Here is a 23,622-nt window from a genome sequence, read left to right as displayed (position 1 = left end):
CTCAGCACGAAGATAAACTTGCCGATGAATCGCGAATGTTGCTATAAAAACCTAGGTTTTTATGATGCAAAGGGTCTAAATTTAAGGCCCTTCATCGCCATTCGGTGACATCTCACATCAGTAAAATAATCTTGCAACGGACATAAATCTACAATCAATTAATCAATAAAATAATTCAGTGAATTCTTGTACTTTACCGTGAAGTCAAATACATGCAATTAATAAACCATGTCAATATTAATGTCCTTATTATTCTAACATAATATTAACATACCTATCTACATGTAGGTAAACGACTATATTTTAATTACATCTCTCCACAGAAGCAAATGACAATGCGTAAAACAACAAGACTTTCAAAGTCACTTCGTGTATGAATTTAAAAATGTAATAAGAAATACAGATGAACATTTTATTGGTTTTTAATTGAAGTATTCATTACTTCAACATATATTCATTGGAATACCACCATGACTACAACCATTTGTGGTTAATATGGTTTATGGATACCTCACTGAAACAATTAAAACAACAATTAAAAGGGTTTGAGCGGTAAGTATCTGCATGCTGTTTGTACTTTTTTGTTTTTGATTAAATCTGTTTTCCAATATTGATTTTTAAATGTAAGTTTCGTTCATTTTTCACGTTTGTATGATCAGTTGTGTCTCTCATATCGACATTATATTCATACAGACAACTACTTAGGTGTTGAATTCAAGACTAGAAATATAATATGTATTTTAATCCCTCTCTTTACAAACAGTATTTTATTGTACTCTGACGTTGTGCGTCATTTTTCCCCATCTCGTCATGTTTTAATTTTTTCATTAAATGATACACTCCACAACTTTAAACACTTTAGCATTGTTATATATCAACGAAATATCACTATCTATTTGCATTTTTACCTTCAAATTATACTATTGTTTCTTCCACAAGTTAAACAATGGCGATATGTTAAAAATAATGCCTAAAGAAGGGTTAGAACTTTACTAAGTTTCCCTTTGTTAACTTCATTTTTATTATCATAAGAGTAAAAAGGATGAAAATAAACCAGAATTAGGAACTTTTCTACAGAAAGCAATAGAATATGTCACCCGAACTCATTAAGAAGATGCAACATTAGAGTATAATGCAGAGGAAACAACTACGATTTTTAAAATTTTGCAAAAAATCGAATTTTTAGAAATTTACTGAATTTTTTGTTTCCATGACACCGACAGCCATTTAAGTAATGTTAAGCCCCCAAATATTATTTCCATGAAGTTTCACATACCAGTGTCTCTAAAAAAAGGTAATATAAAAAGTATTTTCCCTTTTTTTCCTACCGTGGTAATGTAACAATAAATGAAAAGTTTTTCATTTTTTTCAAAATACGCTTGACTTATGCAAGAAATAATCCTTTCATGTTTCAAAAAATTGGCTGGGCTGTTACTGAAAAAAACCCCGTGAAATTAACATTTTTAATTTTTCTTCTGCTGTCATGCCAGCAGTAGCCTCATTGGAATTTTAAACTAGATTTTTTTGGTGATTATTTTCACTTGTAAATTTCATTAATATTGTCCAATCAAAAAATGTCAAATATAATTCGGTGAAGGTTACCCTAATAATTTTAGAAAACCCAACCGACGGTGGAAATGATGTAATTTTTGTATACATAAGTTGGTCATTCGGATTATCTGAGTATGTTTGGTATTCTCTCCGGAATTCGGATCGATCGAGATATTGAATACTGGGAAGGTTAGTGGTAAACCTCAGGAATTTCTTTTTTGGCCACGGATCAGATAAAGTCCAAACTAAGAATTAAAGCTTAGGGAGCGGAAGAATTGGAATTACAGAGAAACTTTAAACCACTTATAACCCCCAGCCCCTATCTTCAAACAGGTAAATTACGCCTTTAAAAACATTTGAAAAAATGTTATAAAAACATTCATTTGAAAGAAAGCGGTATCATTTACCGCAATATGAACATTTTCTTTTTCAGAGAGGATTTTGTTCTAAAAGCTATCTTATTGAGAATTTGTGGCGCTTAATTAGATATAAATGTAAAAAAATGCTTGAATTATTCAAAACGTTCTATAAAGTCTTTCATTGCAGGTGTATAGATATTCCGTTTTTACTATTTCATACTCCTCTTGCTTATATCAATGAAATGTTATTAAATATAATATAAAATAATAGATAATTTATAAATAATAAATTTGCTTAGAAATATATAGATTTTGTATAAATATGTTAATAAAACGAAATATCTCGATCAAATGCATAACCGCACTATATGATTAAGACGAGAATTAATGTACTTTAGATCATCACACTTTATGTCGCGAGGAAGGAATTTGCTTTAATGTTAATCTATATCTTCGTCAAACAGTACATTACCTATGCTTACATACATGTACTGGTTTTCTTTTTTGCATATTACTAGGATTGTCTACGTCGTTTAAAGGTCAACTGAAATGATTTTTCACTTTCATTTAATTAACCCCTTATTATCTTCAAGTAAACCATAGAATTTAAATTATATTAGTTATTCGGTTATATCTTAATGTATTTCCGAAATATTTACGGTAAAAGTTGTCACACCTGAAATCTGACCTAAAATTTTGTGCGAGTTATGCCCCTTGACACGAACCCGCCATATTGAAACTACAGACGCTGAAACGTCATGCTTCAGACGATAGGGGATTGAGAAATAAAATATGGTGCTGTGTGCAGCACCAAACTGTAATATCCGATACGGTCAGGGTGTGTCTATGTTTTCCTTCCCCGAGGATCCCAAATTATGCCAAATTTGGGTAAGAAAGCTGAAAACCATTAATTATTGGCCATCCAAACATTCAAAGCTTTGCGAGCGGCATTTTACCCCAGACTGTTTTATAGTTGAGCCTTCCAGAGCGCGATGCATGGGGTATAGTCGACTCTAGTTAAAAAAAGATGCCATACCTAGCATGTTTGACTATACTCCATTGGATACTAAAGCCATTAAAGGCCATAAAAGGAAAACAGCAGATGTAGATGTTTCCTATGTACCAAAACAAGGTCGAACATCGAAAGTTTTGGAGAAAAGACGTGCACTCGCAGTAAGTTTTTTTTTTTATTTTTGAAATGGATTTACGAAATTTTAATGCATCTATATTTGTTTAAATTATTAGTTGTGGTGTAGAGAGTAGATTTGTCCACATACATTGTACTTTAAATAACGAATTTCATTACAATACCTGCACGAATTACATATATAATGATAATATACAGGTGTTTACAATGAACTTTCCTTTCGCCCTGTGGGGCCTTGGTAAATAAACAAATTAAATTTAAAAATATATATGCCTATATAACGTTACCTGTACTGAAAAGTTAATCACAATATGGTAAACTTTAATAATATTTGTAATCTTAATCAGGCTCAGAACCTTAATGAAGATGTAGAGATTATTCTTCCTCCTCCGAGCCAGTTTCAGGACAGCCCAGAGACTCTAAGCACAGAACCAAGCTGTCAAAGTGGAGCACACACAATGACTTTTGAAATGTCTACACAGACTAATTATGGGTTGGTGGTAAGTTTTGTTTCATTTGTATTGATTTGCTATTGATTGAAACAGAACATTTTGAATTTATCAATTTATTATAGAGAAAATATTTTAATTAAATAATTTTCATATGTCTCATTTTAATTTTACTTCATGACTTTTAGAAACGCAGGCATGTCTCTATACAGACAGAGATTCGGCCCAGTACAATATCGACTAGTACCCAAACAGAAACAATGTTTTCATTGGATGCACCTGAGGACCTTGACGAGAGCTTCAAGTCACTGGCCAGCACTGATTCTGCAGCTTCAGAATGGATTCCACCTGATCTTGATGAAAACAACAACATAGATCATCATCATGTTCCTCCAAGTCACTGTAGAAGAAAATTTATTGTATTTGAAGAATGTTTAGACCAGCTTCTCCAGATTTGTACAAAATCTGGACAGAAGTGTGACATTAAGAAAACCATAGTTGGAACTCTGTTGTTTGTGTCCAGGGTATGTGTCTGTGGGGAGACTTTCACATGGGGATCACAACCCTTCACTGGATCAATTCATACTGGAAACTTGGTCTTGTCAGCAGCAATTTTGATTAGTGGCAGTAGCATAAATCAAAGTTTGACCATGTTTCAACATGCTAATATATCCTGTTTCTCAGAGAGAACCTATCACAACATCCAACAGCATTATCTTGTACCAGCTGTTGAAAGGGTTTGGAAAGTACATCAAGATGCAATATTTGATGTAATAAGACAACAAAATGTAGCTGTTGTTGTTGGGGGAGATGCTAGATGTTGTTCACCTGGACACACAGCTAAATATGGATCATATAGTTTGATGGATCTGGAGCTGAGACAGATACTTGATGTTCAACTAGTTCAGGTAAGAAGAGTGCAATACCTTTTATTATTATTTTTTACCTTACTGCGCATGCACTTGCATGCATATATTACTTGCCCAAAAGTGGAAATATTGACATCAACATTCAGCACTGAATACCGAATAGCATGCCCTGTTTAAAATGAGTTTTAGTTCTCAAAACATTATATGCTTAACTTTTTAAGAGCAATGAAGTCAAAAGTTCATATTGGATGGAAATGGAGGGTTTGACGAGGTGCCTTAAGAGAGTTGAAGAGGAGGGAGTAGTTATTAGTGACCCTGTTACTGACAGACATCCCCAGATTAAAGCTTACATGAAAAAAGAAAGAAGTGACATCAACCATTGGTTTGATGTGTGGCATATGGCCAAAGGTAAACTCACTTTACAGTTTTATACAATTCATTAATGCATTAGGTATTCCTCATTTAAGTTATTTACCTGAATAGCTATATATACTTATCATTTAAAAATTATTTGTGTTTTGTAGGGGTGTTTAAAAAGTTGGAGGCTATTGGGAAGAAAAAGAAGTACAAGCAAGTGGGTGATTGGGCACGGTCAGTTTCAAACCACCTATACTCGTGTGCAGCATCTAGTGAAGGAGATGGTGAATTGGTGTCTGAGAAATGGCTGTCTATTCTCAACCACATCACTGATGTTCATGAGGGTCATGGGAAGCGATTCCCCAAGTGCTTACATGGTGACCTGGAGGACAGAGATTGGATTAAGAAAGGTAACTATGTAAGCATGGGCTTGAAAAAAAAACACAACATTTTTGAGCCTCTACTTTGCAGATATACAGTGTAATTATGTGACATATATATTCTACAATACATAAATATATGAAAGTCTGTACTTTGTTATGAAGCAATATTGATCTGAACTACAAAAAAAATGTATCCTTATTTCAGGTAGTCTAGCTTTCCAGGAGATGGAAAAAGTTGTTAAGGGCAGACTGCTGGTGCAAGACATTAAGAAACTCTCCCCTGCAGAGCAAACTTCAGCACTTGAAGCCTACCACAATGTAGTGTGTCATTTTGCACCCAAATCTTTGCATTTCTTTTATGCTTCAATGAAGGCCAGGTAAGTATTTTTTTTCTTTTATTCAAAACTCAAATGCTAAGAATTTTTTTTTAAAAGATTTTAATCATAATTCATGAATTCCACTGTTCTTCTTTTTTCCAGACTATACATTGCAGCCCTGCACTTCAATGAAAACTCCAGCCGGGATCAAGCTGTAAACAAAAGTGGAGAGCTAATATATTCTGTGTCATATCCAAAAGGCAGAAATGGAGCTGGCATTCCAAAGGAAGTCAAAGTAAAGCAAACATACAGTAAGTAAAAATTCTAAAACTTTTCCTATAACTCAATACATTTAGTATGTAATAGTGTGTCTTAATTTTATTCATATTAACATACATCTCTTTAAAATTTATTTCTCTGTTTGTTTAAAGATTATGCAATGGTTTTGATGCAAGAAGTGATCAAAGTGAGACTGGAGTTTGGTTCGTACAGTGAGTCCAGAAAGAGTCGTGAGGCTGCCATGGTGAACTGTCCTGCTTCAATTGCATCCTCGTACCAACATGTCCCAAAGTCAGAACTTGTGGAGCGCCATATCTGTCGGTTTAATAAAAAATGTTAGTTTACCATACAATCATGAACAAACAAAATGAATTGTGCTCAAATGTCAAAAACTTTCTAAGCTTGTAAACATCAATAATTTTCTAAGCTTGTAAAAATAAAATTATGTCTTTTGAGTCATGAATACAGGGATAATGAAGTTGCTTGTTTATATTACAATCCTTTAAAAAGATTCCATTGTTTTTTTTCCCCAAATATGTGTACCTAGGACATTCCTGTTGGATACCTAAACCCACAGTATTGCTGAGATGGAAATGCAGTTCTAATCTTTGTTACTACACATGATGGCAAGATCTTCCTGTTGTTTTTCCCCAAACATTGCCATATCCATCGCACAAATCGTCGATATGCTAGATGCCTGTAAACACTAAGAACAGACAAACTTTTTAAAAATAATCAGAACTAACGACACTTGCAGTTAGATTCAGTGATTTTTTTTTTTTGTTTTAAATAAGCTATTATTTGAAATGTATAATCTATAATACATGTCTTTACAGTTGCAGTACCAGGTACAACTCCCCCCCCTCCCCCCCCCCCATCCACACACAAACATTCATGCTTATGCTTACAAGTAAACAATTGCTTAATTTTATTTTATTCCAAATCCTTTGACATAAAATCATGATCATTAAAAAGATAACATTTAAAATATTTTCTAGAATTGTGAAGTATATCTGTTTTTTGAGTGCTCCATAAGTTCAGACAGTATGAAATATTCCTTTCAATCAGAATGACCAGAGGTATTTACATGCATGTATAGTACTTCTTTATTTGTATTATCAAGATTACATTTTACAATTTTACAAAAAAAAACCTACTTGTGTACTAATTCATTTTCTTCCAGTGGTCCATGTTCTTCTAGATATTCATAAAAGGATGTCTCTAAAACCCATCTGTTGAGACAGTTTGCTGCAAAACCCTCGTGTTCTGTGATGCAGGTCTCTCCTCTCTCTTCCAACCTTGACTCAATAGCAGCATAAAAATGGCAACATTTGCATTCTCTTGCAGTTGGCATAGTAATGCAATTTTTACAGGAACACCTACACCCCAAAATAAAAAAATGTTACCACCCATATTTGCAATTTTTTAGCATTCATGTAAATAAAGTATACTTTTCATGAATATAACTATATAAATCATAATTCATGAAAAATACTTAGTAGTAAATGTAATCCAATTTACACTGTCCATACAACAACTAAATTTCTTTAAATTCATACTATCTTTTATATCTCCATAGGCTTTGAAACCCTATTTTTTTTTTATTTATTTATTCTCGTCCATCAACAGCTGTCCTATCGTGTTTAGGACCAGTATACCAATATGAGCATGAAGTACTAATCCTAGAATCAGCATACTTAAAATCTACCTCTAAATTCAAGGTTCTTAAACTTTTTTTATGCTGATCATTTCATATACTTTTATTTAATATTTAAAATACATGTATGACTGTATACCAGTGCATGTCTGACGGCAGTTGTTCAGATTTCATCATCACTATGGACGCTGCCTTGTGCCGACTGCCCCGAGTCACTTTCATCGTCAAACGGCTGTCTTGTTGTTTCTTGTCTTTTAACTGGCTCGTATTGATACGGCTGCACAGTCAGTTTAAGGGTTAAATCTATTTCAGGCATACTTTCGTCCGTGTCACTTTCGTTAGACTCGTACATTATGGGCGACGCCATGTTCCACTAAAGGGCAGATAACTCATATCGGACCGTTTTACCTGAGCTTCGGATTTGAGAAATTTTTACCTGTGTTTCAACGGGTAAAAAAAAATACTCATGGGACAATTCTTTTTTAGGTATCAACTTCCTAAATAAGTAGTTTAATCAGACTTTGAGAACCTTTTCAGTTGACCTTTAAGTAAGTTTTTATTAGTTTTTAATCTTTTTTGCACACCCTTTGAATGCCTGTTACATAACAATAAAATTTACCCGAAGTTGGATTTTTTTATGAATGTTAAAAAAGTTCAGAGGTTGCAATACTTTTTTTTTTTTTTATTGCAAAACACACTAAAATATTCGGAATTCAAAATATGAGATATATTTGTATTGTTTATGTAATTTAAAGTTTTGTGAAAATACTGGTTAAACTTATGTTTAACGTTGCATATTCTCGGTCTGTCTCAATATCTTTCCAGGAAAAGATTTTTAAAAGTACATTTGTAACCTTGCCAAAAGGTCCTATATATATATATATATAACAGTTAAAAACATTTCTGATATACGAGTACAATAATTGTCCAATAAAGATAAACTACTTCTGCCAGTCTAGGCAAGGCCAGTCTACAATGAAGATGGATTAACCAGGGTGTCTAGAGTCAGAATCTTACTGAAAATTTGAGTGATCGAAAGCAGAAGAAACACAAGGTATACCTCATTTGTTTGACTGACTTCTGGAAAGTTAAATATCTTACACTGATAAGTTAACGTAGAATGAAATATATGGTAATAACGAACAGTATTCAAGCTTAAAAGTTCATTAAACAAAACAAATTTTGGAGCATAGCAAACACGGTCCTCTAAAACATCAGAGGTGGGGCCAGGTTCCATAAATAGAACAATCTCATACGTTTCCGATGTAGTGTAACTGATATACAAGGGTTAATTGTCATCACCAGAAAAAAAAACTACAGCTATTTTTTGGAACTAGTCAAGAAAAACTTGAAATATTTATTCCTTCACGAAAATAATTTTCTTAAGACAAAATCCGCATATGTCGTGTTACATGGTAATTAATTTAAACCATCAATAACTATGATTAAGAAAATACAGGAATAAAAATCAGATTTTTTAAAAATGATTTTGCGTCTCCTGGGATACCCTAGACACGACAGTATAGACTCAAGGAATTAAAATTGGAAAAGCAATCAACATAAATTTTCAATCGTTTTAAAGGAATCTTCCCTACATTACAGATTATTAATCTTTTTATGTTTTGCACTTCAATGTATGAATTGCTTTTTTCTCTAAGAAGACAAACATAGCACATCAAAGTCGTCCTATGCCAGGTTTCTGAATGTACGGGGAGAGCGATCTAGCAGGGATATTCCCTTCTCTGATTATTTTGTTCGAAATGGGAACAAATGGTAGCCTTTCTGGTGGGTTTGGTGGATTTCTCACATATTGCATAATCAAAATCTTACAGCATTTCATGAAATATTTACTTATACATTTATTTTGTTAAAAAAATGAATGGTTTTAAAGGGATGTGATGTCACATGACGCATTCAGTTCTGACGATCTTACATAACAACTGCATTTGAGTATCACAGTCCTCACTCTGGATGTCTCAATTGACGACGTATTATTGATTGAATGATTATTACTATCAGGATATATTTTTTGTAGTTTCATAACTTTGGAATTTGACATCGCTGAACTTTACAACATTTTATGAAAAGAATACCTTATATATAACCGATTTGAATGATATGGATGACGTATAGGGGCATTTAGGTTAAAACATGCAAGATCTTACAAAGTTGATCAGCAGCAACTGGAAAATCCGCCATATAATCATATATTTCTGGGGCTTGTTTTACAAAAGAACTTACGACTAAGACCAAAAACTTAATTAGACTGTAAAATTTTGCAAAATTAATTAATTTGTTTGAAACGGATAAAATAGAAATATCTTTCTAAATTCTTCTTTAAAAAAAAATAAAACCGTTTACAAATTAATGTTAAATAGAAAGTAATAAGCAGAATTAAATTTTGGTCTTAGTCGTAAGTTCTTTTGTAAAACGGGACCCTGGTGCAGAGTAACTGATATAAGAGGGTTGTTAGTACCCATGCACCCTAAGTTGTAAAATGAATACAATCCTTTAATTATGTTTCATAGATCTTAAGTTAGCCCCCGATCCCTTCTCTTATGTTTTCAGAGTTCCATCTTTGCTTAGCTTTTAATTTTTTTTATATTGTTTTATAGAATGTTGGAACATAATTACTGTTCGTTACTTTTAGATTTTTTAGACAGTTTAAATTTCATTTATTGAATCTTAAAGTAGAAAATATTGTAAAAGTTGATATTAAGGTATGACAAGACTAAAGGCTTCGATTGACGGTAAATAGGACCTTTGAATGCAATACTTTTTAGTTGTTATAAGAGCTTTGTTGTATACAGTGAGGTAGTGTAATCGTTTTTCTCTCTCCTGATGATTTGTTGACAATTTTGTGGTTTACTTAATCCGTAGATTGCCTGCCCATGTTATTGTTTCTTACCAAAAGGTTACAGGAAAGCCATTTTAAATCTTGACTTATTCCCGTCTTTTGTTAAAGTGATTTGACTAAAAGATACCGAAAGTCACGATATTTAATAAAATGTTATTATATGTTTTGTTCAAGACAATTTCATGTATTGAATATATATTTCAATTATAGTTCACCGTCTAAATTTGAAGTCCCTCACCGGTATATATGGTGACGTCTCTATAGGGGTGAAAAATTCTCGAAGGGACGTAAAACAGCATACAATCAATCAATCGATTACAGTTCTGTATATTGCTTACTCCTCCATGGCACCCAATCCCACATCTGTTGTTTTTAGGGGTCTGTGTTTGCTCTGCTCCCGATTTGTATTGTTTCAATGAAATTTTGAGCTTGATACTGTTCATTATTTGCAAATTTCATTCATACAAAATTTCAGATAGATTAAGTCCCGTTAGTACCGAAAACTGAGATACATATACTTTTTTTTCCATATAAAGGTACATGAGGTATATAACGTAGTTGAAGCTTGCATTTTATATTTCAGTTTTGATTTACCTTAAAAAATGCATCAATGTCTTTTGAAATTGACAAAAATTGACAGGTTGAAATAATTTTATCCGATCACATTCTTGATTTAAAGTCGTCAATTATATCGGACAAAACAAAACAAATTATAGTACATGTACTTATATCGATCAAGGTAAAAATTTAAAAAAATTGTTTAAGAATTTAATGAACATCAGATTTGTTCCGAAAATAGCTATACAACGTAACAGATGTAAATGCAGGTATTCCCCAAACGTGCTACACGTCATTTGACTTTGAGGAATTCGTCCGTAATCAATTTTGGCCAAAGGAAAGACACGTATGTGGAAAAATTCAAGGTTTCTTTGCAGTTGAAAAAAAGCATATGTGTATATAAATATATCTCAAACGTATATAAATCAAAACATGTCATTTGTGCAATCACAGTAAATTTACTTTTGATATCACGGAATGTTACATACAATGTAATAAGTAACTTTTATGATCAGATTTTTCCCACTTTAATTAGTTGGGATTTTTTTTTTATCGTTTTTTATTGTTTCGAGGAAGCTAAAATTGCACAGAATAGTCCGTGGAGCATATAGTATAAACATGAACATGTATATATAACACTTACTAAATGTAAATATTCAGCCACAATTTAGGACACGAATACTGAAACATAGTTTTAAATGTTGCTTAAATATCAATCATTTCAACTCATGAAAAATAAAAATAAATAAATAGAAATAGATCCAATATTTTGGTGAAAACATGTATCAACGTATTCCTAAAGTGCACATTTTTGTTTTTAACTTAGGTGTTTTGAATTCAGAACAGTATGCTACAGTTAAATGAAAATATTTTAATAAACTATGTATAACACATCTCTTATTTTGAATTTTCATTTAGTCGATGGTAAAGCAATGACTGCTACCTTGAATAGTAAGTAAGTAAGTAAGTAATTTATTTATTTACAGTGACATGTGTACATAATTAAATCCTTTGTTTACAAACTGTATAAAATAACAATTAACACCCGGCCCATCGGGCCTATAAGCCACTTTAAACACAACATTGAAATACAATATATAAAGAAAATAAAGAGCACAACGTTAAGAGATAAACAAAAAAGTAAATAAACATAATTGTGATATATATACATATATATGTATTTTGTATGCTAAGATTGGTAGTGTCTGTTATTAGTAGATAAATATGACACTGAAATACATTCTTATTTTCTGAAGATAACGGACTGTCTCCGCATAAATGAAGAATATAAATACTTTGCAACCTGTCGAGGATAATTTGAAATGAGTATCTTAGTAAATCCACATCTGACCATGCCATTTGATTAAGACCAGTGTTTTCAAAAAGTTTTGAACGATATTCAGAGTACAAAGGACAATGCAATAAAAATGAATTTCGTCTTCTACATTATTTTTAGAACAAAAGGTGCAAATTCGTTCTTCAACAGGTTCCCCATGATATCTACCGGTTTCTATTCGTAGTGGTAAAATGCCACATCTAAATTGTGCTAAAATTGAACGTAAATATTTAGGCATATCAAGTACTACATAATTTTCCCTTCCAAAAGTTGTTTTAAAATAAACGTAAGTCCGCAATTTAGGAATGCTTAAAATCTCATTGCTCCAAAGGTTTGAATAATAATTGTGTATTTGTATTTTTGATTGAACCATATTTATATTTACCATAAGCTTTGACTCAAAATAATAATCCAGCTCTAGTTGGTGTAATATTTCTTTCAAATCACTGCACCAGTTATTCCTACACTTATTGTAATCAACTTCAAAAACAATTCTTGTAATTCGATCATTGCTAAAGGATAAAACTCTATTCCAGTATCTGATTACATTTATCCAACGTCTATACTGACTGGGAATCCATCCAGTGTCTCCATAAACCCCCAGTGTGGGAGCAAAGCGGTGTACCCCAATAAAATACCGAATCGCTCTATTTTGAATATTATCTATTGGTTGGAATTTTTTGAAACCCCAGACACTGGATGCATAATCCAAAACAGGTATTACACAAGAGTAAAATAGTTTTTAATAAGCATTAAACCTGAAATCTTTATTACTATGAATGGAAGATATAATTTTCCCGAGAGCACGTCCCCCTGCTTTAGTAAGATTTTCTGCATTTTTCATGAAATTACCAGTGTGCGTAAACGTTATTAATACCTAAATACTTATAATTCTCAACTGTTTCTAACTTATTAAGTCCAATAGTGAATTCAAAATTGGTTGCTCTTGACCTTGTTTTATTAAAATGTACGCACTTAGATTTATTGGTGTTTATAAGAACTCTCCAACGTCATACTTTGTAAATCTTCTGGAGACTTGGCTATTAGAGCAATGTCATCTGCGTATAATAAGATAGACAATTTTCGATCTACTAGTTCTATGCCCAAATTAAGATTATCAATATCCTGTACCAGACAGGGTTGGCAAAAATCCGGGAAATACTCATATTTCCCAGGACGGTGGGAAATACTGGTAATTACCGGGAATTACTGGTATTTCCCGGGAAATACTGGGAAATAAGAAATAGCTACATATTTCTTTAATATTGACATGTAGTACACCTTATTGGCTAAGATATCTACCTGGTATCACTGTCCCTGATTTAAAAATTTCTGGTTTCCAAGTAATTCATTTTATATAATCATAACACAGTATACTCATATATCAGACATGAGTGTCATTTGTTTCATGCTTGAGTTGGATGGATCCATGAAATGAACCCAAAGATCCCATTTGGGTTTTTTATTTAACTAAACAAGGATCTAAGAAAATTGTTAACATGATTAAATGTAGAGCATGGCGTAAATATCAAACCTAAGAAGAGGCCTTTCAGTTCTACTCAAGATAATTATCTCTCAGAACAGGAGCACAAAACTGTCCAGAGCAATTTGTTAAAACAAAATGAATTGACTGTAATTACTATAGTGTTTATAGAAGGATTAAAACAAATTTGTTTTGTTCTTGGATTTATAATTAATAAATTTGATAATTTTACAAACTGAATAGGAACTTAAATTGGAAAACTTCAGTTTTGTTTTTAATATCCAGCCAGGGATACATGTATTGCTACAGAATGGTTATGGGTAGGGGACCTGGAGTAGTGATACACTCTGAGTATGTTAAATTGCAGTTTCAGACATATTAATTATTATTCATCTTCTGTTTTCATGTTTGTTTTATTTCTGAATTTTGTAAAAGTTTGAATGAATTAAAGAAATAGAAAACTTCAACTTTGTATTTCCCAGTATTTCCCAGTTAGAGAAAATTTGTAGTATTTACCGGGACGGGAAATACCGGTATTTACCACTGGTAATTCCCAATACTGGTATTTCCCGGCCAACCCTGGTACCAGATCATTAATGAAAATTGAAAATAAGGTAGGTGATAAATTATCTCCTTGTTTAACACCAGTTTTGCACCTAAACCAATTTGTGATCTTATTATTAACTCTTACACAAGATTCTGAACTTTGGTAAATATTTTTTATCGAATTGTAAATTTTACCATCTATATTATGTAACAAAAGTTTGTAGAGCATCATATCTCTATCGACAAAATCAAAACATTTTTGAAGGTCAATAAATGCAACATAGAGATTTTTATTGTTTTGGACTAAACTATTCAGTGTAAATAAATGATCTTCACACGATCTATCCTTTCTAAATCCATTTTGTTCATCTGCTAGAATATCGTTATTCTCTAAATAACTCATAATTCTTTTATTCATAAAGGAACTGTACAGTTTACTAATATATATGACAATAAGCTCACTCCGCGATAATTCATAGGAGGACGTTTGTCTGAAGAAGGATCCTTAAGAATAGGACAGATTATTGCTTTCCTCCACACCGATGGGATCGTGCTTGTATCAAAAATATGTTGGAAAAGACGACATATTGTGTTAATAACAACTGGATATTTCAAAACACTGTAAGGAATTTCGTCGAACCCACAAGCGGAATTAGATTTTGCACGCATCACTATATCAGATATTTCCTGAAAAGATACATCCTAATTAATTTCTTCATTACACTGATAAAATTCTTCTTCCATCCGACTTTCTCTGATATATTTATCTGATTTTGATTGATTGTAGTGGTCGTTATCAAATTCTGTACTTCCACACCCGTTGTACAGATTTTCAAAATCAACTCTCCATCGTTCCAAGATTTCCCGTTCGTTAGACATAACATTTCCTTCATCATCCAAAACCTCCATTGGTATGGTGTGTTTATTTCTAGGGCCAAGATTTCGAATTTTATTCCAGAATTCATTAGGGTTTGTTGAGCTCATATCTTCAATAACATTAGCAAATGATTTCTTGTAGGTGCGTTCAGCGCGTCTAAGAGATTTGTCAAATGTATCTCGTGCTTTGATATATTCCCGTCTAAGTGCAGATTTGACTTTTCTTTCCCCTTTATATCGTATGAATTTATTTTCTGTTTCCCGCGTAGCGTTCCATAGATCTGTTCATTGGTCAGTCCAGTATGGCTTGCTATGTTTAAAACGTTTATTATTACTACTTGGTTTAACTTTAGGGATCTTGGTTTCCATTTCATTATGAATTATTTCACATAGTTGTTCATAAATCTCGTCAATACTTTCCTGTGTTTTACGACTGTTTTCAATCAGATTAATTGTTGCTATCAGAGCAGACCTTCTCAATTCACTTGACATAAAATCATCTGGAATCCTATGAAATTGAAACCGATTTTGACAATGTTCAATTTTTGGAGTATCAGAAACTAAACAACAGTCGGAGACATTAAATTCACACATGATGACGTAATGATCAGGAAGTTTTGATTTTTCCCCTACAAAATTCAGTAGTTCAAATTCCGCCACAATGTTCTGTATAGTTAATACCGTAAAGTTCTTGATTCGTCTAAATACATCTATTGGTACGCATATATAATCTACTACAGATTTGCCCTTCCTTGAAATACATGTGAAGTTATCATGTGGGAATCTACCATTCAATACACAAAAGTTTGCTTCATTAAGAAAGTCAATTAATTCATGCCCGTGTTGATTAACAGTGCTGTCTATAGCTTTTCGATTCGGAATATGATCAGTGTCTTGAAGTGTGTCATTCGAATTGCCTATTCTAGAATTTAGGTCACCCATCACGAAAATAGCATTACTTTCACAATTTAGATAAATCTGTGTTAAAAGATGTGTATAGAAACCTTGAGCATCCCGTCCTCTGTTAGAATATTCGGGTGGTAAGTAGCATGCAAACACAATGAATTCAAAATCAGAACGACAGTTTTTCAGTTTTATTCCAAGGATACCATCAAATTTTCTGTCAATCACTATTATCTCAAATTGATCTTTTAACCATTCCTTTATCAATATTCCAACACCACCCGAAGGTTTCGGTGCATTTACATGTATATCCTTTCTATTATAACCAAACCATCTATAACCTGGGATATCAATAATATTTCCTTCATTTAAATGTGTTTCACTAATAGCTATTATATCATAATTTAGTGCACAAATAATTTGATTTCTGAGTTCCCCATTTTCTTTAGTCCAACCACAGACATTTAAATGACCTAATATTAGACTGTCAATAGGCAGGGAAAGTCCCTACAGGTGGTTATCGCGATTTTGATCAGGGAAGTCAGGTGGATTGTTTTGTTGTAGGTTATGTGTTTTTTTCACGATTCTTCCATTGGATGTTATGCGAAATTGGTTGCCGTTTGGAATCTGATTCAAAATAGTTTTTGCGTTAAGCTCTATCAATCTCTCTTTGTGTGATTTTGAGGATCTAAGAAAGACCGATTTATATGCTTCGACATTCTGCAAATCCCGTTTCCTTCGTAGAATTTCTATTTTCTCATCAACTGAGCGGAAACTAATTTTGACTAGACCGGGTTTGCCGAAAACTCTGTTCTTTAGTCGTGCCGCCGCAACTACTTTTACAGAATCACTTAGGTGTTTCCTCTTCATTCTGCGTAACGTTATTGGCGATTATCGTGAGCTCAGGATCATAGAGTGTGCTCGCATGATTTTTCTTGTTTGTACTAATAACCAATTCTGGTTCGCATTCAGGGCGTTCTATATTCTCAACCCTTTGTATTCTTTCAATAAGCGTGTCAACAGACCGTGACAGCGAATCAATCTGTCCCTGGTGTCTCCCAAGTTCAAGGTCAAAATCTGATTTCATTGCTTTGAATTTGTCGTCAATGCTTGCCATAAACTCGTTTCGAAATTTATCTAGTTTGCTATCAAACGACGACCTTAGTTCTTTTTGACCTTTCTGAAGGCTGCTCACCGCGTCTGCTATAACAGTCATTTGATCAATTATTTTCGTTTCAAAATCTTTATCATTCGGTTCTTCCTTCCCACCCGCCATTTTGAGCATTTTGTTAGGGGCTTTTCAGTTTGTCCGTCTGACGAAAGCCTACGCCTTTCCCTTTCCGATACTTCTGACATTTTCTATTTCATGAACCACAAATATCACACAGTTTGTCAAAAAACACAGATTATACTCACTTTACAAATGTTTTTTTTTCCACACAAAACTCTAGAGTTAAAAACCCTGCCTGTCCATCTTAACGCATGCGCTCTGAATATGTATACTAGACAGTGTGGCTGAAGGGTGCAATCCATTTTAAGGATAGCTTTCTTGTTAGAAGTTGAATTCCGATGTCTTTTAAATTTAACATTTAACATAGCATGCTAAAAAATATACATGTATAATCGATATTACCAATCGTAGCTGAAGCTTACATACCCAAAAGTTTAACGTTTAAAATATTTCTACATTTTGTGGATATTACTTTACAATGTACAATCATATTTGTTTGATTATGATCGCAACAAATTAAAACAAAATTAAGAAATCATCAAAAAATTATCACTTACATGTACATTTCTTTCAATTCCATAGAGGATATACATGTATGTGTAACATGCATACATATATGTTCACTTTTTCAAATAGAGGAATTGAATTCTATTAAAGGATATTATGCAAACAATATATGCAAAATAAATGGGATTTTTTTTCTTTGTCCAATTTTTGTCTCATTTTTGTATTTTGTTATTTTTACCTGTTTCAATAAATATTATATTTAGCCTTGATGTCAATTATACCGTATTTGCTAGATTAAAATATTTTAAGGGAATTTAAGAATATAGTACAATAATATAAAAAAAAATGTCATTGATTTTTTTTTAAATTGAATATCAAAGTGCAAACGTATATGGAGAAAGAATTCCGAAAAAAATAGATAAATGACCAAAAAAAAAAAAAAAAAAAAAAAAAAAAAAAAAAAATAAAAAAATAAATAAATAAATAAACAAAAATGATACGTTGATTGCCTCTTTTATTCGTAGTAAGGCGTTCTGTTATTCATTTTCTCAAAGTTAACCATTTACAAATTTGTGTTAGGTTTGTCTTTCTAGAAAGGTTGAATAACAAAGAGAACACTTGAATTGAAGTCTCTTTTTAATGAGACTGCAGTTTTTATCAGAATCAAGTCGGATAACAAAATCCCATTAAACATTTGATCAAAAAGTTCGTTTCCTCTCAAGATCCCACTTTTATGTACAAATTTTTGGAGACTTTGAGCATGAAAACTACGTATTTTTGGAAAATAAAAACTTTATAAATTTATTGACACCATCAATTCTTGGTTCTGCATTATGAAAATATTCCGATATGGCTAGTTTACAGCATATTTCATCGTGTAAAATAAATTCTCAAATTAAGGGAAATTTCAAACATTAATTTTTGATAAAAACATATAGAAAGACTATTTCTGTGTAACTAAAATAGAGATAATCTGCCGGGAGTGGTTGTTGAGATCGTACTTTGGTCAACATTTATGCGGTGAATGGGTCCAAGTTGATTGTACTTTGTACCAAGTCCGTGATTTGCTCTCTCGAATATCATGTATTTGTCAGATAAACGTCATGAATGTGTATAAAAATAGCACGTATTAACTAAAAATACGATTCATGGTTTGTATTTGGCCGTATGAAAAAAGTCTAATTAAAAAACAACTTATAAAATCTACATTATTGTTTAACGTTGAGTGACCAGAATCGCAGTATACATTGAAAAATTTAGAAAGTTTGTTAACACCCCCCTATTTTCAGTCTTGTCTATAACTTGTGTTAAATATTTATTCAACCCCCCCCCCCCCCTTTTTTCGTTACTATTTAAATTGTATCAACTCTCATCTTTATTTTCCCTGTTTATTGAGTTGACATTATACTACATGTATGACCGGCCACCAAAAAATTGATTGCTTCAGTCTCCTCGGCTGGGTGACGTGGTGGTGTGTTTATTTATTTATAATTTATTTATTTTTTAAAAGATAAAAATAGATATATTTAGTATATCTATACGGTCATGCAGAGGCCTGCCCATCTCTACTTCACTAAGGAAGTGTTGAGGAGATGGAACAGTGATTTGAGGCTGGAAGCATAAGGTGAACAAATAAGAATAATAACAATTCTTATCACCAATGAACGATTTATCATAATAAGATTAATCATATATATATAAATATACAAAATACAAAATGCAAATAACTCCCAAGGTGATTCACTGAATGTTACAGTAACTCAGACCTATGACTTACTCTTAGACGTCCTTTTTAATTTTTTAATTTTTTTTTTTTTTTTTTTATCAAACCTATATATTAAAATAATTTATGGTTATTCTCAATTCCCTGTAATTTGTTTTATTTAAAACAATTTGCCTTATACTATATCTGTAAATTATGGCTCCAATAACTGTAAATCCTTGGAGTACTGTTACGTCATACTGTGAAAAATGACGTCATATCAACAGATAAGAACCCTGTCAAGTCGCCATGATGTAATTCAATATAGAAGAATATAGAAGACTTAAGGTAAGTACCTTAGCTAAGATATAAATGTAGTGTTAGATACATTACAAAACTTATATATTACACGTGCACTTTTTTGTTTATACACTAGAAAATAGAAATACACATCTACCGGAAATGGCGAGGACAGGTTTGTCGTGCTAGAATGAATGGCCAATTCATTACCGAAACAAACCTGCATGGAGTTTGGGACTAGCACCTGATGAGAGTTCCCTCACAAAATTACTGGCATACTAGCCTATATCTTTTGGTATTTTAGGCATATTTTAGAATAATAAATACGCTATAGCACAAACTCAAAATTTCTAAATTTTATTTGGCATAACTCCTTCCTGGTCGTTTTCATTATTACAATTTTCTTTTTTGTTCACAAATACGCACATATACAAATTCCTATAAACTATCATAATCAAACAATGTATAATACTGTATGTTGGTTTTATAGAATTATTTGTTACCTACTTACCAGAATAATAGCATGCTTTTAGAAATATGTATAGTATTATTTGCTAATTAAAAAACAACTTATAAAATCTACATTATTGTTTAACGTTGAGTGACCAGAATCGCAGTATACATTGAAAAATTTAGAAAGTTTGTTAACACCCCCCTATTTTCAGTCTTGTCTATAACTTGTGTTAAATATTTATTCAACCCCCCCCTCCCTTTTTTCGTTACTATTTAAATTGTATCAACTCTCATCTTTATTTTCCCTGTTTATTGAGTTGACATTATACTACATGTATGACCGGCCACCAAAAAATTGATTGCTTCAGTCTCCTCGGCTGGGTGACGTGGTGGTGTGTTTATTTATTTATAATTTATTTATTTTTTAAAAGATAAAAATAGATATATTTAGTATATCTATACGGTCATGCAGAGGCCTGCCCATCTCTACTTCACTAAGGAAGTGTTGAGGAGATGGAACAGTGATTTGAGGCTGGAAGCATAAGGTGAACAAATAAGAATAATAACAATTCTTATCACCAATGAACGATTTATCATAATAAGATTAATCATATATATATAAATATACAAAATAAAAAATAATAAAAAAATAAATAAATAAATAAACAAAAATGATACGTTGATTGCCTCTTTTATTCGTAGTAAGGCGTTCTGTTATTCATTTTCTCAAAGTTAACCATTTACAAATTTGTGTTAGGTTTGTCTTTCTAGAAAGGTTGAATAACAAAGAGAACACTTGAATTGAAGTCTCTTTTTAATGAGACTGCAGTTTTTATCAGAATTAAGTCGGATAACAAAATCCCATTAAACATTTGATCAAAAAGTTCGTTTCCTCTCAAGATCCCACTTTTATGTACAAATTTTTGGAGACTTTGAGCATGAAAACTACGTATTTTTGGAAAATAAAAACTTTATAAATTTATTGACACCATCAATTCTTGGTTCTGCATTATGAAAATATTCCGATATGGCTAGTTTACAGCATATTTCATCGTGTAAAATAAATTCTCAAATTAAGGGAAATTTCAAACATTAATTTTTGATAAAAACGTATAGAAAGACTATTTCTGTGTAACTAAAATAGAGATAATCTGCCGGGAGTGGTTGTTGAGATCGTACTTTGGTCAACATTTATGCGGTGAATGGGTCCAAGTTGATTGTACTTTGTACCAAGTCCGTGATTTGCTCTCTCGAATATCATGTATTTGTCAGATAAACGTCATGAATGTGTATAAAAATAGCACGTATTAACTAAAAATACGATTCATGGTTTGTATTTGGCCGTATGAAAAAAGTCTAATTAAAAAACAACTTATAAAATCTACATTATTGTTTAACGTTGAGTGACCAGAATCGCAGTATACATTGAAAAATTTAGAAAGTTTGTTAACACCCCCCTATTTTCAGTCTTGTCTATAACTTGTGTTAAATATTTATTCAACCCCCCCCCCCCTTTTTTCGTTACTATTTAAATTGTATCAACTCTCATCTTTATTTTCCCTGTTTATTGAGTTGACATTATACTACATGTATGACCGGCCACCAAAAAATTGATTGCTTCAGTCTCCTCGGCTGGGTGACGTGGTGGTGTGTTTATTTATTTATAATTTATTTATTTTTTAAAAGATAAAAATAGATATATTTAGTATATCTATACGGTCATGCAGAGGCCTGCCCATCTCTACTTCACTAAGGAAGTGTTGAGGAGATGGAACAGTGATTTGAGGCTGGAAGCATAAGGTGAACAAATAAGAATAATAACAATTCTTATCACCAATGAACGATTTATCATAATAAGATTAATCATATATATATAAATATACAAAATACAAAATGCAAATAACTCCCAAGGTGATTCACTGAATGTTACAGTAACTCAGACCTATGACTTACTCTTAGACGTCCTTTTTAATTTTTTCATTTTTTTTTTTTTTTTTTTTTTTTTTTTTATCAAACCTATATATTAAAATAATTTATGGTTATTCTCAATTCCCTGTAATTTGTTTTATTTAAAACAATTTGCCTTATACTATATCTGTAAATTATGGCTCCAATAACTGTAAATCCTTGGAGTACTGTTACGTCATACTGTGAAAAATGACGTCATATCAACAGATAAGAACCCTGTCAAGTCGCCATGATGTAATTCAATATAGAAGAATATAGAAGACTTAAGGTAAGTACCTTAGCTAAGATATAAATGTAGTGTTAGATACATTACAAAACTTATATATTACACGTGCACTTTTTTGTTTATACACTAGAAAATAGAAATACACATCTACCGGAAATGGCGAGGACAGGTTTGTCGTGCTAGAATGAATGGCCAATTCATTACCGAAACAAACCTGCATGGAGTTTGGGACTAGCACCTGATGAGAGTTCCCTCACAAAATTACTGGCATACTAGCCTATATCTTTTGGTATTTTTGGCATATTTTAGAATAATAAATACGCTATAGCACAAACTCAAAATTTCTAAATTTTATTTGGCATAACTCCTTCCTGGTCGTTTTCATTATTACAATTTTCTTTTTTGTTCACAAATACGCACATATACAAATTCCTATAAACTATCATAATCAAACAATGTATAATACTGTATGTTGGTTTTATAGAATTATTTGTTACCTACTTACCAGAATAATAGCATGCTTTTAGAAATATGTATAGTATTATTTGCTAATTAAAAAACAACTTATAAAATCTACATTATTGTTTAACGTTGAGTGACCAGAATCGCAGTATACATTGAAAAATTTAGAAAGTTTGTTAACACCCCCCTATTTTCAGTCTTGTCTATAACTTGTGTTAAATATTTATTCAACCCCCCCCCTCCCTTTTTTCGTTACTATTTAAATTGTATCAACTCTCATCTTTATTTTCCCTGTTTATTGAGTTGACATTATACTACATGTATGACCGGCCACCAAAAAATTGATTGCTTCAGTCTCCTCGGCTGGGTGACGTGGTGGTGTGTTTATTTATTTATAATTTATTTATTTTTTAAAAGATAAAAATAGATATATTTAGTATATCTATACGGTCATGCAGAGGCCTGCCCATCTCTACTTCACTAAGGAAGTGTTGAGGAGATGGAACAGTGATTTGAGGCTGGAAGCATAAGGTGAACAAATAAGAATAATAACAATTCTTATCACCAATGAACGATTTATCATAATAAGATTAATCATATATATATAAATATACAAAATACAAAATGCAAATAACTCCCAAGGTGATTCACTGAATGTTACAGTAACTCAGACCTATGACTAACTCTTAGACGTCCTTTTTAATTTTTTCATTTTTTTTTTTTTTTTTTTTTTTTTTTTTTTTTTTTTTTTTTATCAAACCTATATATTAAAATAATTTATGGTTATTCTCAATTCCCTGTAATTTGTTTTATTTAAAACAATTTGCCTTATACTATATCTGTAAA

At 32.0% G+C, this 23,622-nt stretch overlaps 1 protein-coding gene and 2 pseudogenes across 2 annotated transcripts; 2 read left to right on the top strand and 1 right to left on the bottom strand.

Annotated features, from left to right (window-relative positions):
* The first annotated feature begins 2,474 nt into the window (after window positions 1-2,474).
* LOC133200333 (THAP domain-containing protein 2-like) lies at window positions 2,475-3,494 on the top strand (annotated as a pseudogene).
* A 491-nt stretch (window positions 3,495-3,985) lies between these two features.
* LOC133200291 (uncharacterized) lies at window positions 3,986-6,212 on the top strand. 2 transcript variants are annotated; one of them, XM_061336111.1, is made up of 6 exons: window positions 3,986-4,414; window positions 4,597-4,783; window positions 4,900-5,142; window positions 5,321-5,492; window positions 5,595-5,743; window positions 5,864-6,212. In XM_061336111.1, the coding sequence occupies exons 1-6, from the start codon at window positions 4,157-4,159 to the stop codon at window positions 6,049-6,051; spliced, it is 1,197 nt and encodes a 398-aa protein (XP_061192095.1). In that variant the 5' UTR covers window positions 3,986-4,156; the 3' UTR covers window positions 6,052-6,212. The 2 variants fall into 2 exon arrangements, with proteins under 2 accessions (XP_061192095.1, XP_061192096.1); XM_061336112.1 differs by having other exon boundaries at window positions 5,595-5,727; window positions 5,864-6,010.
* On the bottom strand, window positions 5,923-7,789 carry LOC133200295 (P2X purinoceptor 7-like; annotated as a pseudogene).
* Window positions 7,790-23,622: the final 15,833 nt, after the last annotated feature.

The sequence above is a fragment of the Saccostrea echinata genome, unplaced genomic scaffold (assembly GCF_033153115.1).
Source record: "Saccostrea echinata isolate AGI-Se365-2 ecotype Australia unplaced genomic scaffold, CSIRO_AGI_Sech_v1 ptg000038l, whole genome shotgun sequence".
In the NCBI taxonomy this organism is placed as follows: domain Eukaryota; kingdom Metazoa; phylum Mollusca; class Bivalvia; order Ostreida; family Ostreidae; genus Saccostrea; species Saccostrea echinata.
This window is presented reverse-complemented; position numbering and strand designations above follow the sequence as displayed.

Bases quoted from the DNA above. Each gene is read 5' to 3' on its own strand.
- LOC133200291 (XM_061336111.1), top strand. From the start codon at position 4,157: ATGTTTCAACATGCTAATATATCCTGTTTCTCAGAGAGAACCTATCAC. The intron at 4,415-4,596 runs GTAAGAAGAGTG...TAACTTTTTAAG, and splicing joins TTGATGTTCAACTAGTTCAG to AGCAATGAAGTCAAAAGTTC. The intron at 5,744-5,863 runs GTAAGTAAAAAT...GTTTGTTTAAAG, and splicing joins CAAAGTAAAGCAAACATACA to ATTATGCAATGGTTTTGATG.